Below are 14,152 nucleotides of genomic sequence, written 5' to 3'. Positions count from 1 at the left end.
AGGGACGGGGCCCCCGCGGGGAAGGGGAAGGCCCGAGATGGGGGTGAGAGGACTGGGCCTGTGAATAGGAGCTGCGCCAGAGGAGGCGGGGCCCCCGTGGGGGAAGGGAAGGCCCGGGGTGGGGTGAGAGGACTGGGCCTGTGAATTAGGAGCTGCGCCAGAGGAGGCGGGGCCGGGCAGGTGGAAAGCACGGACTCTTTCCCCGGGCTGAAGGCTGGAAGTGGCGGGGCCAGAGCGGGGAAGCGCGGGCTTTTTCCCCGGGCTGAAGACTGGAAGGGGCAGGGCCAGAGCGGGGAAGCGCGGGCTTTTTCCCGCGCTTGGGATGAAGGGTCTGGCGGGGACCCTGTGGGTGGGCAATGGAGGGGGAGGGGACATCCCACAAGGGGAGGAGTCGAAGGAGGGGTGGGAGCGGCCGGGGTCAGCAGGAGTCGGCTGACTTGCGGGACTGCAATGGGGGGAGCAACGCAGCTAGGTGGGGTCGTTGCTGGGGGGAAGGGGGGAACCGGGTTGCTGCTGGTATGGTCAAGGGAGAGATGGAGCGAGTAGAGGGGGTCGGGACGGGGGTCTGCCGCCGTGGGGAATGGGCCGAGTGTGGGGTGTGGGCGCGCGGCTGGCCGCAGAGGGGTTATGGCTAGTCGGTGGGGGAGGGGGGCGGGCAGCCCCCTGATCCGGCTGATAATCTTGAACGTAAGGGGCCTCACGGTAGCATGGTGGTTAGCATCAATGCTTCACAGCTCCAGGGTCCCAGGTTCGATTCCCGGCTGGGTCACTGTCTGTGTGGAGTCTGCACGTCCTCCCCGTGTGTGCGTGGGTTTCCTCCGGGTGCTCCGGTTTCCTCCCACAGTCCAAAGATGTGCGGGTTAGGTGGATTGGCCATGCTAAATTGCCCGTAGTGTAAGGTTAATGGGGGGATTGTTGGGTTACAGGTATACGGGTTACGTGGGTTTAAGTAGGGTGATCATTGCTCGGCAGAACATCGAGGGCCGAAGGGCCTGTTCTGTGCTATGTTCCATGAACAGGCCGATTAAGCGGGCCCGGGTGTTTGCGCACCTGAAGGGGCTGAAGGCTGATGTGGTCTTGCTCCAGGAAACGCACCTGAAGGTGGCGGACCAGGTAAGATTGAGGAAGGGGTTGGTAGGCCAGGTGTTCCATTCAGTGCTAGATGCAAAAAATCAGGGGGTTGCGATTCTGGTGGGAAAGAGGGTTTCGTTCGAGGCGTCAAGCATTCTGGCAGATAATGGTGGTAGGTACGTAATGGTAAGTTGCAAGGGGAGAGGGTGGTACTGGTTAATGTTTACGCCCCGAACTGGGACGATGCGGGTTTTATGCGGCGCATGCTAGGCCGAATCCCGGACCTGGAAGTGGGGTGCCTAATAATGGGGGGGGGACCAGGACAGGCAGGAGACCGGTGGCGGCTAGAGTACTGAGGGGGTTATGGACCAGATGGGAGGTGTAGATCCTTGGAGATTTGCAAGGTCGAGGGCTAGGTAATTCTCATTCTTCTCACATGTTCATAAGGCCTATTCCCGGATCGATTTCTTCGTTATGAGTCGGGCGCTGATTACGAGGGTAGGGGATACCGAGTACTCGGCGATAGCCTTTTCAGATCATGCCCCGTATTGGGTAGACTTGGAGCTGGGGGAGGAGAGAAACCAGCGCCCGCTGTGACGCTTGGATGTAGGACTGTTGGCAGGTGAGGAGGTGAGAGAGTGGGTTCGCAGCAGCATAGAGAGATACCTGGAGGCTAACGACAATGGGGACATTCAAGTGGAGATGGTCTGGGAGGCGCTGAAGGCGGTGGTCGGGGAGAACTAATCTCCATTAGGGCCCATAAGGAGAGGAGAGAGCAGAGGGATAGGGAGAGGCTGGTGGGGGAGATGGTGAGGATGGACAGGAGGTACGCGGAGGAGCCGGAGGAGGGACTGTTGAGGGTGAGGCGTAGTCTCCAGGCCGAATTCAACCTGTTGACCACCAGGAAGGCAGAGGCGCAATGGAGGAAGGCCCAGGGGGCGATCTACGAGTATGGGGAAAAGGCAAGCCGGATGCTGGCGCATCAGCTTTGGAAGCGGGACGCAGCTAGGGAGATTGGGGGAGTTAAGGACAGGAGGGGGAGTGTAGCGCGAAGTGGGGTTGACATCAATGGGGTCTTCAGGGACTTTTATGAGGAACTGTATCGGTACGAGCCCCCACAGGAGGAGGGAGGGATGGGTTGCTTTCTGGACCAACTGAGGTTCCAGAAAGTGGAGGAGGGACTGGTGGTGGGTTTGGGGGATCCGATTGGGCTGGAGGAGCTGGCCAAGGGATAGGGAGCAAGCATGCTGTATGCCTTCTTGACCACTCTATCAACCTGCATTGCCATCTTCAGGGGACAATGGACCTGAACTCCCAGATCTGTCTGTACATCAATTTTCCCCAGGACCCTTCCATTGACCATATAATCCACTCTTGAATTTGATCTTCCAAAATGCATCACCTCTCATTTGCCTGGATTGAACTCCATCTGCCATTTCTCTGCCCAACTCTCCAATCTATCTATATTTTGTTGTATTCTCTGACAGTCCTCCTCACTATCTGCAACTCCACCAATCTTAGTATCATCTGCAAACTTGCAGCTATACAAGTTTGAACCTTGTCCTGCAATCGCCCATTGCATCCATGATTTACAGCAAATGATCACAGCGCTTCAGTCATTATGCATGAATAATCAGAAGGAAATATCTAGTTGTTTATGAGTAAGCACACATCATTCCTCAAGGCACACATAAATCTTAACTTTCAAATGAACTGGATCTGATGGTTTTAAATGAACAGGCAGCATTAATTTAGCTCATCTAGCCCACTCCAGCCAACACAAACACACAGTATTCACGTAGCCCAGACTCACCCAGATTAATTCCATTTCTACAGTGGGACGAGATCAGCAACGGCTGTAAAACTTTCAAATAAAAACTTGTGGTTTCTTTCCTGACCCGTTAAAACAATTGCAACATCAAAAGATTGGTTTGGGCTTTGTATTTCAGTGACGATCTGACCCCAGTGTCCTAACATCTGGGGGGATTCATTGGAATTGGGTTGGCTGTATCAGTCTGTATTATTCAGCTCTCAGTGCTTTGATCCAATGGTGAACACGTCCACACCACAACCTTCACTGCACTGGAAGCATCTTGATTTCCAAACTGGGATCCCAGGGAGGCTATGTGGACCTTTGTGTGTCAGGTATGTAGTGCGTGATGTGACAACTTGGATGCTATATTGTACACCATTCTGTGTTTTTCCACTTTTTATTCATTTAGTCCTTTGGTAGCACAGAACCTGAGTACATAGAACATAGAACAGTCCAGCACAGTACAGGCTTTTAGGCCCACTTTGCTGTGCTGACCACTTATCCTAATCCAAGATCAACCTAACCTACACTCCCTCAATTTACTGCTGTCCATGTGCCTGTCCAAGAGTCGCTTAAATGCCCCTGACTCTGGCTCCACCACTTCTGCTGGCCATGCATTCCACGCACCCACCACTCTGTGTAAAGAACCGACTTCTGATATCTCCCCTATACCTTCCTCCAATCACCTTAAAATTATGTCCCCTCGTGACAGCAATTTACGCCCTAGGGAACCGTCTCTGGCTATCCACTCTATCCATGCCTCTCATCACCTTATCCCCTACATCAAGTCACCTCTCTTCCTTCTTCTCTCCAGCGTGAAAAGCCCCATCTCCCTCAACCTTTCTTCACAAGACATGCCCTCCAGTCCAGGCAGCATCCTGGTAAATCTCCTCCGCACCCTCTCCAAAAGCATCCACATCCTTCCTATAATGAGGCGACCAGAACTGGACACAATATTCCAAGTGTGGCCTAACCAGGGTTTTATAAAGCTGCAGCAAAACCTCGCGGTTCTTAAACTCAATCCCCCTGTTAATGAAAGCCAACACACCATACACCTTCTGAATCACTGGGCTAATCGCTGGCTTTTAAAGCAGACCAAGCAGGCCAGCAGCACGGTTAGATTCCTGCACCAGCCTCCCCGAACAGGCGCCGGAATGTGGCGACTAGGGGCTTTTTACAGTAACTTCATTGAAGCCTACTCGTGACAATAAGTGATTTTCATTTCATTTCATTTCAACCTGGGTGGCAACTTTGAGGGATCTATGTACATGGACCCCAAGATCCCTCTGTTCCTCCATACTTCCAAGAATCCTGCCTTTTACCTTGTATTCAGCATTCAAATTCAACCTTCCAAAATGAATCACTTCACATTTATCCAGGTTGAACTCCATCTGCCACTTCACAGCCCAGCTCTGCATCATGTCAATGTCCTGTTGTAACCTGAGGCATCCCTCGACACAACTACAACTCCACCAACCTTTGTGTCATTGGCAAACTTACTAAACCACCCTTCCACTTCCTCATTCAAGCCAAGTTCCCAGAACAGATCCCTGCGGGACACCACTGGTCACCGACCTCCAGGCGGAATACTTTCCTTCCACTACCACTCGCTGTCTTCTTTCGGCCAGCCAATTCTGTATCCAGACAACCAATTTTCCTCTATCCCATGCCCTCTGCTTATCGCTGGAAAAAATTGACTTTTGTATTGATGCTTTTTGTAGTGCACTCATCAGGTTATTTCACAAGAATACAAATCCAAGGGAAACAATAGGTTTATACTGTATGCGAAGACAGTGCAGATTGTCAACCACTTGCGAACAAATCAGCCCTTCCTTTGCTTATAGTCTAAATTTGTTGTCTCCCTCAGATTTACATTCTTGTGAAATGTCCTGATGAGTGCAAGACAAAAAGCTTTGACAAAACGTCTCATTTTTCCCAGCACTTCTTCTTACGTTTTGTGATTAGAACATTGCAGGCAATGTCAGCATTTATTGTCCATCTCTCATTGCCCTTCAGAAGACGATGGTAAGCTGCCTTCTTGAGTCGCTTGAAGTCCATATGGTGCAGGTACATCCACGGTGCTCCTCTATAGCAGTTGATATAACTGAGTGGTTGCTAAACTATTACAGAGGGCAGTTTAGAGTCAATCTCACTGGTGTGGATCTGGAGTCACATATAGACCAGACTGGCTAAGAGCTTCCTCCCCTGAAGGACATTAATGAACCAAATGGGTTTTTACAACAATTGACTACTTTCATGAACATTAATGAGATGTGCATTTTATTCCAGATTTATTAATTAGAATCATAGAATCTATGATTAACAGCATTTTTAATTGCCCCAAATGCCATGGGATTTGAAATTAGAGGTGGAATTTAATGCCCTATCCTATGTGGCAGATTTGGTGACAGGGGCACATTTAATCAGGCAGGAAAGTGGTTCGTGGGGGCCCTGCCATTCCCCTGCTCCACCCCACTTCCACCCTTGGTGTGTGTCAGGAAGGCCTGTGGATGGCATTCCAGTTCCACTGCCAACTGAGGCCCTTAAGTGGAAGATAAATGCTTACTTAAGGGCTTCAATTCACCACAGCTGGTATCAAGTCAGCAGTGGATCACCCTGTGGGAAACACAACAATGTTTGTGGGTTCCTGGTGATGGGAGGAGGAGCGGGGGGTGAATTTGTGGTTCTTCATCCATAGACGCCTAGTATCAGGAAAGAGGAGCTTGCTGAGAGCCACCATCTTTTCCTATCTGCTGACTCTCCTATCCCCCATATTCCCTGTGACCCTCATTCTGTGACCCCACTCCTATCATCACTGACCTGTGGCCTGAGATCCAATGATGATCCCAGGCATCGGGTGGGTATCATAGTGTCAGCTGTCACCACTTCCCGGGTGATGCTGCCGTTCAGTAGAGCAGCCTTCCTCTGAATGGTTAAGCTCTCCTTGGATATGACTTCTGCACTACAAACGGGGATCCTTGATCCCCGGGAAAGCCCCCCATTGTCTAGTTAAGTGCTTAAGAGGCACTTAAAAAGGACCTTCCCTAAAAGAGATGAATTATATGGCAAAACTCTAAGGAATATAGAAAGTCAGAGAGATCTGGGCGTGCATGTCCACAGATCTTTGAAGGTGGCAACACAAGTGGACAAGGTAGTCAAGAAAGCATACGGAATGCTTGCCTTCATTGGACGGGCCATCGAGTATAGAAACTGGCAAGTCATTGCTACAGTTGTACAGAACCTTTTTATGGCTGCACTTGGAATATTGCGCGCAATTCTGGTCACCACACTACCAGAAGGATTTGGAGGCTTTGGACAGGGTGCAGAGGAGGGTTACCAGGATGTTGCCTGGTTTGGAGGGTGTTAGCTATGTGGAGAGAGGGCAGCACGGTGGCGCAGTGGGTTAGCCCTGTTGCCTCACGGCGCCGAGGTCCCAGGTTCGAATCCCGGCTCTGGGTCACTGTCTGTGTGGAGTTTGCACATTCTCCCCGTGTCTGCGTGGGTTTCGCCCCCACAACCCAAAGATGTGCAGAGTAGGTGGATTGGCCTCACTAAATTGCCCCTTAATTGGAAAAATGAATTGGGTATTCTAAATTTATTTTAAAAAAAGCTATGTGGAGAGGCTGAATAGACTCGGACTATTTTCATTAGAAAGACGGAGGTTGAGGGGTGATCTGATAGAGGTCTACAAGATTATGAGGGGCATGGATATAGTGGATGGGCAGGCACTCCTTCCCAGAATGGAGGGGTCAGTCACCAGGGGGCACAGTTTTAAGGTCCGTGGGGCAAAGTTTAAGGGAGATGTGCGAGGCAGGTTTTTTACGCAGAGGGTGGTGAGTGCCTGGAATGCGTTGTCAGGGGTGATTGTGGAAGCATGTACATTAACGGCATTCAAAAGGCATCTTGACAAACACATGGCTAGGATGGCTATAGAGGGATATGGCACAAGGAAGTGCTGAGGGTTTTGGCAAAGGTTGGCATCATGACCGGTACAGGGCCTGTTCCTGTGCTATATTGTTCTTTGTTGGTCTCTCACTGGCTCTCCACCAGTGGCTAGAGGCTGCTTACCTGCACTAAAACTGCCCCATGTCTTTGGACCATTAGTCCAGGTTCTGGATTGCTAGTCCAATAACGTTACCATTACGCTATCTTTACCCTCTTCTGATGTTGATTTTAAACTTGCCACTTGGTTATAAAACTGGAATGGGGGTTTGATACCCATTATAGAACCACCCATTTTCTATTGAATGAGCCTTGGGTTTGGTGGGGAGAAAAAGGGCACAAAATGAAGGTGTATAGTACACTAGCTTCATTGATTGCAAAAAGGGGAGAGCAGAATATGGAGTAGCAAAACTCAATTGGAAAGATGACTGGCTTTTAGTTACAATTAGAGACTAGAATCTAAACAATCGACTCTGTAACTGCAGTTCTCCTGTTACACTCCCCGCCCTCCCGCTTCCAGTTGAATGACCTGCAGATTAAACCTCGCTAAGACAAGCCCTTGACAAGAGGAGTTTTGCAAGAACATAGCTGATTTCAGATGCATGGTTTCCTTTCTGTTCCTTTCCCATATCAAGAATTGCATTAAGTCTTTGGGACCCTGGACACCCCTCCCCACTCTCTCAAATAATTACCCTTTGCCCTGCCAATATATTAAAATATAAATGGATGGTAAGAAATAAGGCTGTAGAATATTTACACTCTGCATCAACAATAATATTTTGGTGCAGTAGTTCTAAGTGATTTCTCCATATGCTTGTGCATTATTCATCCCTTCCAACATTAGCCTGAAATGAATGCAATGAACAGCATCAAGAGCCAAAAAAGGTGGGTCTACAGATCTTTAGTTGGGTTAAGGCCTGCCTGTTAATCCTTTCCAACCTAATTAAACAATTGTTTTTCATTTCAGGGTGTGTTGTGAGTCTCCAATCATATCTTTGGGCGAGTATTAAACTGTCCTTATACTACAATCAGAACCCCCCCCCCCCCTCCTCTCCCAAATTATGGTGTTAGCTGCCCATGCATGGGCTTTGGTTAGATGGCTGTAACTCAAAACTAAATTAGGCTTGCACATTCTCCCCGTGTCTGTGTGGGTCTCACCCCCATAACCCAAAGATGTGCAGGGTAGGTGGATTGGCCATGCTAAATTGCCCCTTAATTGAAAAAAAAAAGTAAACTAGGCGGCTGGGACGGTAGCTTGGAATTCCTTCCCTCTTACTGTTGTGGGAAGAACCATCAACAAAAGGACAATGGTGACTCAGGAAGTAGACCCATCAATGTCCTTTGCATGTCCACGTGACTGCACAGCAACCTGAATCTCCTCATACAAGCCATGAAAAGTTACCATGTATGCATAGATGCAATAAAAAAGTTAAGGGGGGTCACACTTTTTAAAACATTTAGAGTACCCGATTCATTTTTTCCAATTAAGGGCCAATTTAGTGTGGCCAATCCACCTACCCTGCACGTCTTTTGGGTTGTGGGGGCAAAACCCACACAAACACGGGGAGAACGTGCAAACTCCACATGGACAGTAACCGAGAGGCGGGATCGAACCTGGGACCTCGGCGCCGTGAGGCAGCTGTGCTAACCACTGCGCTGCCCAAGGGGTCACACACTTAACTAAATTGCTCACTCATTCCAAAATAAAAATTTGATGGAACGCTTTCTATCACTGTTACTTGTCAGAAAAATTAGGGATACACAGTAAATGTGGGCTGTTTAGCACACTGGGCTAAATCACTGGCTTTGAAAGCAGACCAAGGCAGGCCAACAGCACGGTTCGATTCCCGTAACAGCCTCCCCGAACAGGCGCCGGAATGTGGCGACTAGGGGCTTTTCACAGTAACTTCATTGAAGCCTACTCGTGCCAATAAGCGATTTTCATTTAATTTCAAATGTGATATTGCCAGTAGTGGACATTTACTGTAAACAGAAATGTATTTTTTTTTAATTGTATAGCTGAAAGACCAGAAGGCCTGGGTCAGTTGTTTTACAAGCTTCAGCCAGCTGTACTCAAGCTCTGTATTTGGGGTGGGCATTCACAAACATCAGTCTGGCAGAGCAACAACTTGTAAAACCAGTAGATTCGCTGGGTAATGCATACGCCCAGTTGTTGAACATCGTTCAAACACAGCGACACACTTTCTCTGAAAGAAAGAATCTGAATTGATTCAGCGTCTTTCATGTCCTTCAGGACATGCGGTGACGTAGTTTTGAAGTGTTATAATGGAGGGAGTGACATTAACAAATTTAGGCACAGCAAGCTCTCACAGAAAGCAATTAAATAATTGACCACGTCATCTTTTAAGCTGTTGGTTGGGGGATATATGTTGACTAGGGCACTGGGGAGAACTTCCCAACTCTTCTTCAAGTAGTACCGTGAGATCCCAGGGTGGCACTGTGGCGGTGTAGTTTGATCCCAGCCCCAGGGCATTGGGAGAGTGCCCATGTGGAGTTTGCACAATGTCTGCGCTGGGCTCACAACACAACCCCAAAAGCAGGGTAGGTGAATTGCCACACTAAATTGCCCCTTAATTGGAAAACAAATTGGATACTCTAAACTTTTTTTTAAAAAGTACCATGGGATCCTTCACAACCAATCAATTAGGGTTAATGCCTCAAAAGACGTCTGTTCAGCACTCTCTCACTCCTACACAAATGCAACTAGCCTAGATTTTGTGCTCAAGTCTCAGGAATGGGGTTAGAGCCCAGCAGCTTCTGGACCTGAGTCAGGACTGAGAATGTTTTACAGGAACAGGTGATGTATAATAATGATCTTTATTGTCACAAGTTCCAGTCGGGGAACACTTCAGCAGTCAAGGGCATTCAGCCTCTGATCTCCGGGTAAGCGTTCTCCAAGGTGGTCTTCAGGACACGCGACAACGCAGAATTGCCGAGCAAAAACTTATAGCTATGTTCCGCACGCATGAGTGCGGCCTCAACAGGGATCTTGGATTCATGTCGCATTACATCCACCCCCCACCATCAGGCCTGGACTTGCAAAACCCTACCAACTGTTCGGGCTTGAGACAATTTACACCTCTTTAACCTGTGATTATCCCTCTCCCTGGATCTGCAATGATTTGATTACCTGCAAATGCCTGCATTCCAAGCATTGTCTAGCATCTCTGACTTTGTCTATATAAATGTTTCTGGAACATACCTCGCCATTCACCTGAGGAAGGAGCTGCGCTCCGAAAGCTCTTGTTTGAATCAAACCTGTTGGACTTTAACCTGGTGTTGTAAGACTTCTTACTGTGCTCACCCCAGTCCAACGCCGGCATCTCCACATCATACATTAACACTGCAATGAAGTTACTGTGGAAAGCCCCTAGGTGCCACATTCCGACATCTGTTCGGCTATACGGATGGGGAATTCAGAATGTCCAATATACCCAACAGCACGTCTTTCGGGAATTGAGGGAGGAAACCGGAGCATCCGGAGGAAACCCATGCAGACACAGGGAGAATGTGCAGACCCCACACAGACAGTGACCCAAGCCAGGAATCGAACCTGGAACCCTGGAGCTGTGAAGCAACTGTGCTAACGTGTATAAAATGTGTTGTGCTTTCATGTTGGAGGACGCAATGCCTTGATGACAGGAGTATGCATTGTAATTACTCCTCAATCTTTGTTTATTAAATGTACAGTGCCAGGGACCCGGGTTCAATTCCCAGCTTGGGTCACTGTCTGTGTGGAGTCTGCACGTTCTCCCCGTGTCTGCGTGGGTTTCTTCCGGGTGCTCCGGTTTCCTCACACAAATCCCAAAAGATGTGCTGTTAAGTGAATTGGACATTCTGAATTCTCCCTCAGTGTACCCAAACAGGCGCCAGAATATGGCGACTAGGGGATTTTCACAGTAACTTCACTGCAGTGTTAATGTAAGCCTACTTGAAGTAATAAAAATTACTTCAATAACACTAATAAAAAATATTATTAAAGAGAACATTCGTGAATCTTAACCAAAAGAAGCCATTTGATTACCACACAAATTTGAGTGTTTATTTGAGTTCTGAGGTATTAACTCAGGCTAACAGATTCCTTGCACCTGTGGCTCAGAGCAGGGCGCACCCTTAACCACTAACACCCTAAGTTCGATTAGTTTATCCATTCTCTCCCCAATTTCTACCTTAAATGTCTTTATATCCTATTTGGTTACTTCTTTTAAATGTTGTTAAGTAACAAGGCAAAGTAACTCTTTAGTATTTCTGCCATCATGTTTCTCAGGAAGTCCAGCCTACCCTTATTTTTCTTTTATCATTTGTCACTGTGAAATATTTCACTATTTCTGTTCCCATTCCATGATCATTTCATAGTTTGCATTTTACCATTTTAAAAATTTATTTCGTAACCTGTTAAGCTTTGCATTTTTATTCTCCTTTGTTGTCTATCTATGCCTTCTTCCTTAGTTTTAACTTTTCTTCTAATTATCCATGGTGTGTCACTACTGACAGTTTGTTCTGCTTTTAAGTGGGATATATTTCTCCTGGATTTTAATACTGCTTTAAATGTTTCCCACTGATATTCTATTTGCTTATCAGTTTTTTAAAAGTTTACTTCCCCAAACTATTTGCATCTCCCTTTTCCCCAATTTATTAATTTGCGACTGACTTAAATTCTCTTTTATCCTAAATTTCCTTTTATACGCACGGTGTCAGTGTCCTGCGGGCAACATAATCAAAGATCCCTCCCACCCAGCTTACTCACTCTTCCAACTACTTCCAATGGGCAAGAGATACAAAGTCTGAGAACACGCACCAACAGATTCAAAAACAGCTTCTTTCCCGCTGTTACCAGACTCCTAAACGACCCTCTTACGGACTGATCTGATTAATACTACACCCGTGTGCTTCACCCGATGTCAGTGTCTACATATTTACATTATGTACCTTGTGTTGCCCTATTATGTGTTACCCTATTGTGTACTACTTTCTTTCATATGCTAAATGATCTGTTTGAGCTGCACACAGAAAAATACTTTTCACTGTACCTCGTACACATGACAATAAACAAATCCAAATCCAACTAGTTGAACACCCAGGACTCCAGAGGACATAAGCTGGGTCCAATTTTGTAGAGGCTTGCAGCCAGCCAAGATAGAGGAGAGCACTCAGAGCAGGTAAAGCAATGGCTGTCCTAATGCAGCAGTAATTGTTTCTACCAGGGAACAAAACAAAAAGCTCCCATAGTGACTATGTCAGTCCCGCCTGTTTGCAGTAAACGCGCGATTAAGCGGCACGACACCTCATCTCGGGCAACACCTTGCACCCCAAGTTGTCCGGCTGCCTGATCTCTGTTAACAAAAAAGGAAACATTCAGCGGGTCGGGCTGAATTACTAAAAGTCAAGTCAGGTACAAGCCTTCCCCAGGACGAGAATGTTGTCAGACCCTGGTTCCTGTTGTGTTCTGCGTGTCACATGTGGGAGTGCCACACGACCCTGCCTCGCGAGGGTATTTCTCCTGAGCACCGAGTTTAGCTTTTAAGGGTGTGTTCTAATTTGCCTCGTATGAAGCAAATATGCATTTCCCCCTCCCCCCCCCTTGTGACAATCAGAGAAACAATATCAGTCGCCACTGGCCAGGGACACCACCTGTTATCTTTGTTAAACACGGGCTGTGCCTGGGACTGGGTTATAGTCATTCTCAAACAAGTCGTCCGATTTCTCTTTTGAATTCACATCAGCATCTTCTTCAAGAAAGTTCCCTGCGTTTCCACAACACTCGAGAATGGATCTGGCAACTCAGTTCCCAAACTCCCGACTCTGGTGTGGACTGTGTTTGAGGGAGGGTAGGTGTCAACTGGGTCCAGAAGTCTGGACTGAAATGAATTCCCAGGAACATGCAAAATAAAGTTCACCTTCCCAGCTTGGGGGGGGGGGGGGGGGGGGAGGTCCGTCTCCAAAGGTTATCTGATTTTAACAAGTGCGAACGTTACCTGATCGGTGTCGGCAAATTAAGCTGCAGATTGCACACTCCCCGAGTCGAGTTGTAACCGCTTTGCAGAAAGGTTCACTGACACACCTGCAACTGCACACGCTCAGTCTGAAGGCTCTCGGTGCATGTATGGAGGCTGAATATCTGACTGGATATTTCTGTTTGTTTGGAATCGTTCTGTGACACATGCTGCTCTCCGGGGAGGTCTCCCCCGGGGCCAATTGGCAACCGAGAGAAGGCGTGACTTTGCAGCCAATAACTTGGCGTTGAATCATTTCGAGCACCGCCTCTTAAGGACACAGCTCTCTTTCATCTCTCGGATTTGGCGTTGGAGATCGGAATTGAAAATGAGTTTCCAATTTCTACCTGAATAAAGCGGCCACTCCAATTCAATTGCTTGGCTGTTTGAACCTCCTGGCAGGTGGTTCACAAGGACCCCATCCAGCTAACCTCCTTCGTCTTCAGCACCTCATGAAGAATGGATCCTGAGGGAGGAAGAGGAGGAGAGGAGGAGGGGTGTGTGGTGCAGACTCAACAGAATGGTAATGGAGCTTCAAGAGTTAAATCATGAGGGCAGGCTGCATAAAAGTATATTCCCTTGAGTTTAGAATGCTGAGGAGCTAATTAAGGTTTTTGAAATGTTAAAGAAAAGTGATAGGGTGAACACACACTGGCTGAGATTTTATCATCATGTCAGCACCAAATATGCAGGTCCTGAGGCTGTCTGAGTAAATGGTGAGACCGCAGCAACACTCTTGAGAACCAGCTGGAACCTCATCAGTGTCACTAACAAGTATGGCTGTTGATGAGGCTGCAAGTGGAAAGCGATGGCACCTTTAGAGAGCCGGCGGAAAGAATATTTATGCGTCAGCCGGGCAGCTAGGCCCTGGTGTTTGGAAGGGTGGATTCTCCAGAGGTGTTGTCTGGCCATTACCACCAGTAGGCCCCTCTGTGGGATATGAAGCCTCCGGAAAGGAAGGCGCCCACCAACCACTCTGGGAGGCCCCCTCTAGATAGCTGGTGATCTCCCCACACTGCAGGGAGCTGTACGGATGCCAGTAAGATGGCCATCGCTATGGCAATTAATTATTAATAGGCCATCTGCCCTGGTCAGCGAGCTGCTGCCATTCCCGTTGCTGACAATATCCTGTGTCAGTGGGAACACATTAGGCTTCCCTCCTAATGTCTCCAACCACCATTTTACTTCTCCACTGCTCCCCACAGAAGGGCTGGTAAGATCCCAGCCACTGGTTTAAGAGGAACTGCAGCTCAACTGTACTGACATGGTGTTATAGATTGCAGCTCCCACTGTACTGGGACAATGATGATGC

At 48.0% G+C, this 14,152-nt stretch overlaps 1 protein-coding gene across 2 annotated transcripts in view; it reads right to left on the bottom strand.

The window, feature by feature from the left end:
• LOC119971477 (endonuclease/exonuclease/phosphatase family domain-containing protein 1-like) overlaps positions 1-13,357 on the bottom strand; it is a 56,836-nt gene extending 43,479 nt beyond the window's left edge. Inside the window, exon 1 of one of the 2 annotated variants that reach the window (XM_038807048.1) lies at positions 12,823-13,357. Coding sequence is in view for 1 of the 2 variants with exons in the window: in XM_038807047.1 (XP_038662975.1) it covers positions 11,878-11,943 (66 nt within the window). In the remaining variant the exon portion in view is untranslated. Of the gene's footprint in view, positions 1-11,877; positions 12,063-12,822 lie in introns of those variants that run through there. The other variant, XM_038807047.1, reaches the window with a different exon arrangement.
• Positions 13,358-14,152: the final 795 nt, after the last annotated feature.

Source organism: Scyliorhinus canicula, chromosome 9 (genome assembly GCF_902713615.1).
Source record: "Scyliorhinus canicula chromosome 9, sScyCan1.1, whole genome shotgun sequence".
Taxonomy (NCBI): Eukaryota; Metazoa; Chordata; class Chondrichthyes; order Carcharhiniformes; family Scyliorhinidae; genus Scyliorhinus; species Scyliorhinus canicula.
This window is presented reverse-complemented; position numbering and strand designations above follow the sequence as displayed.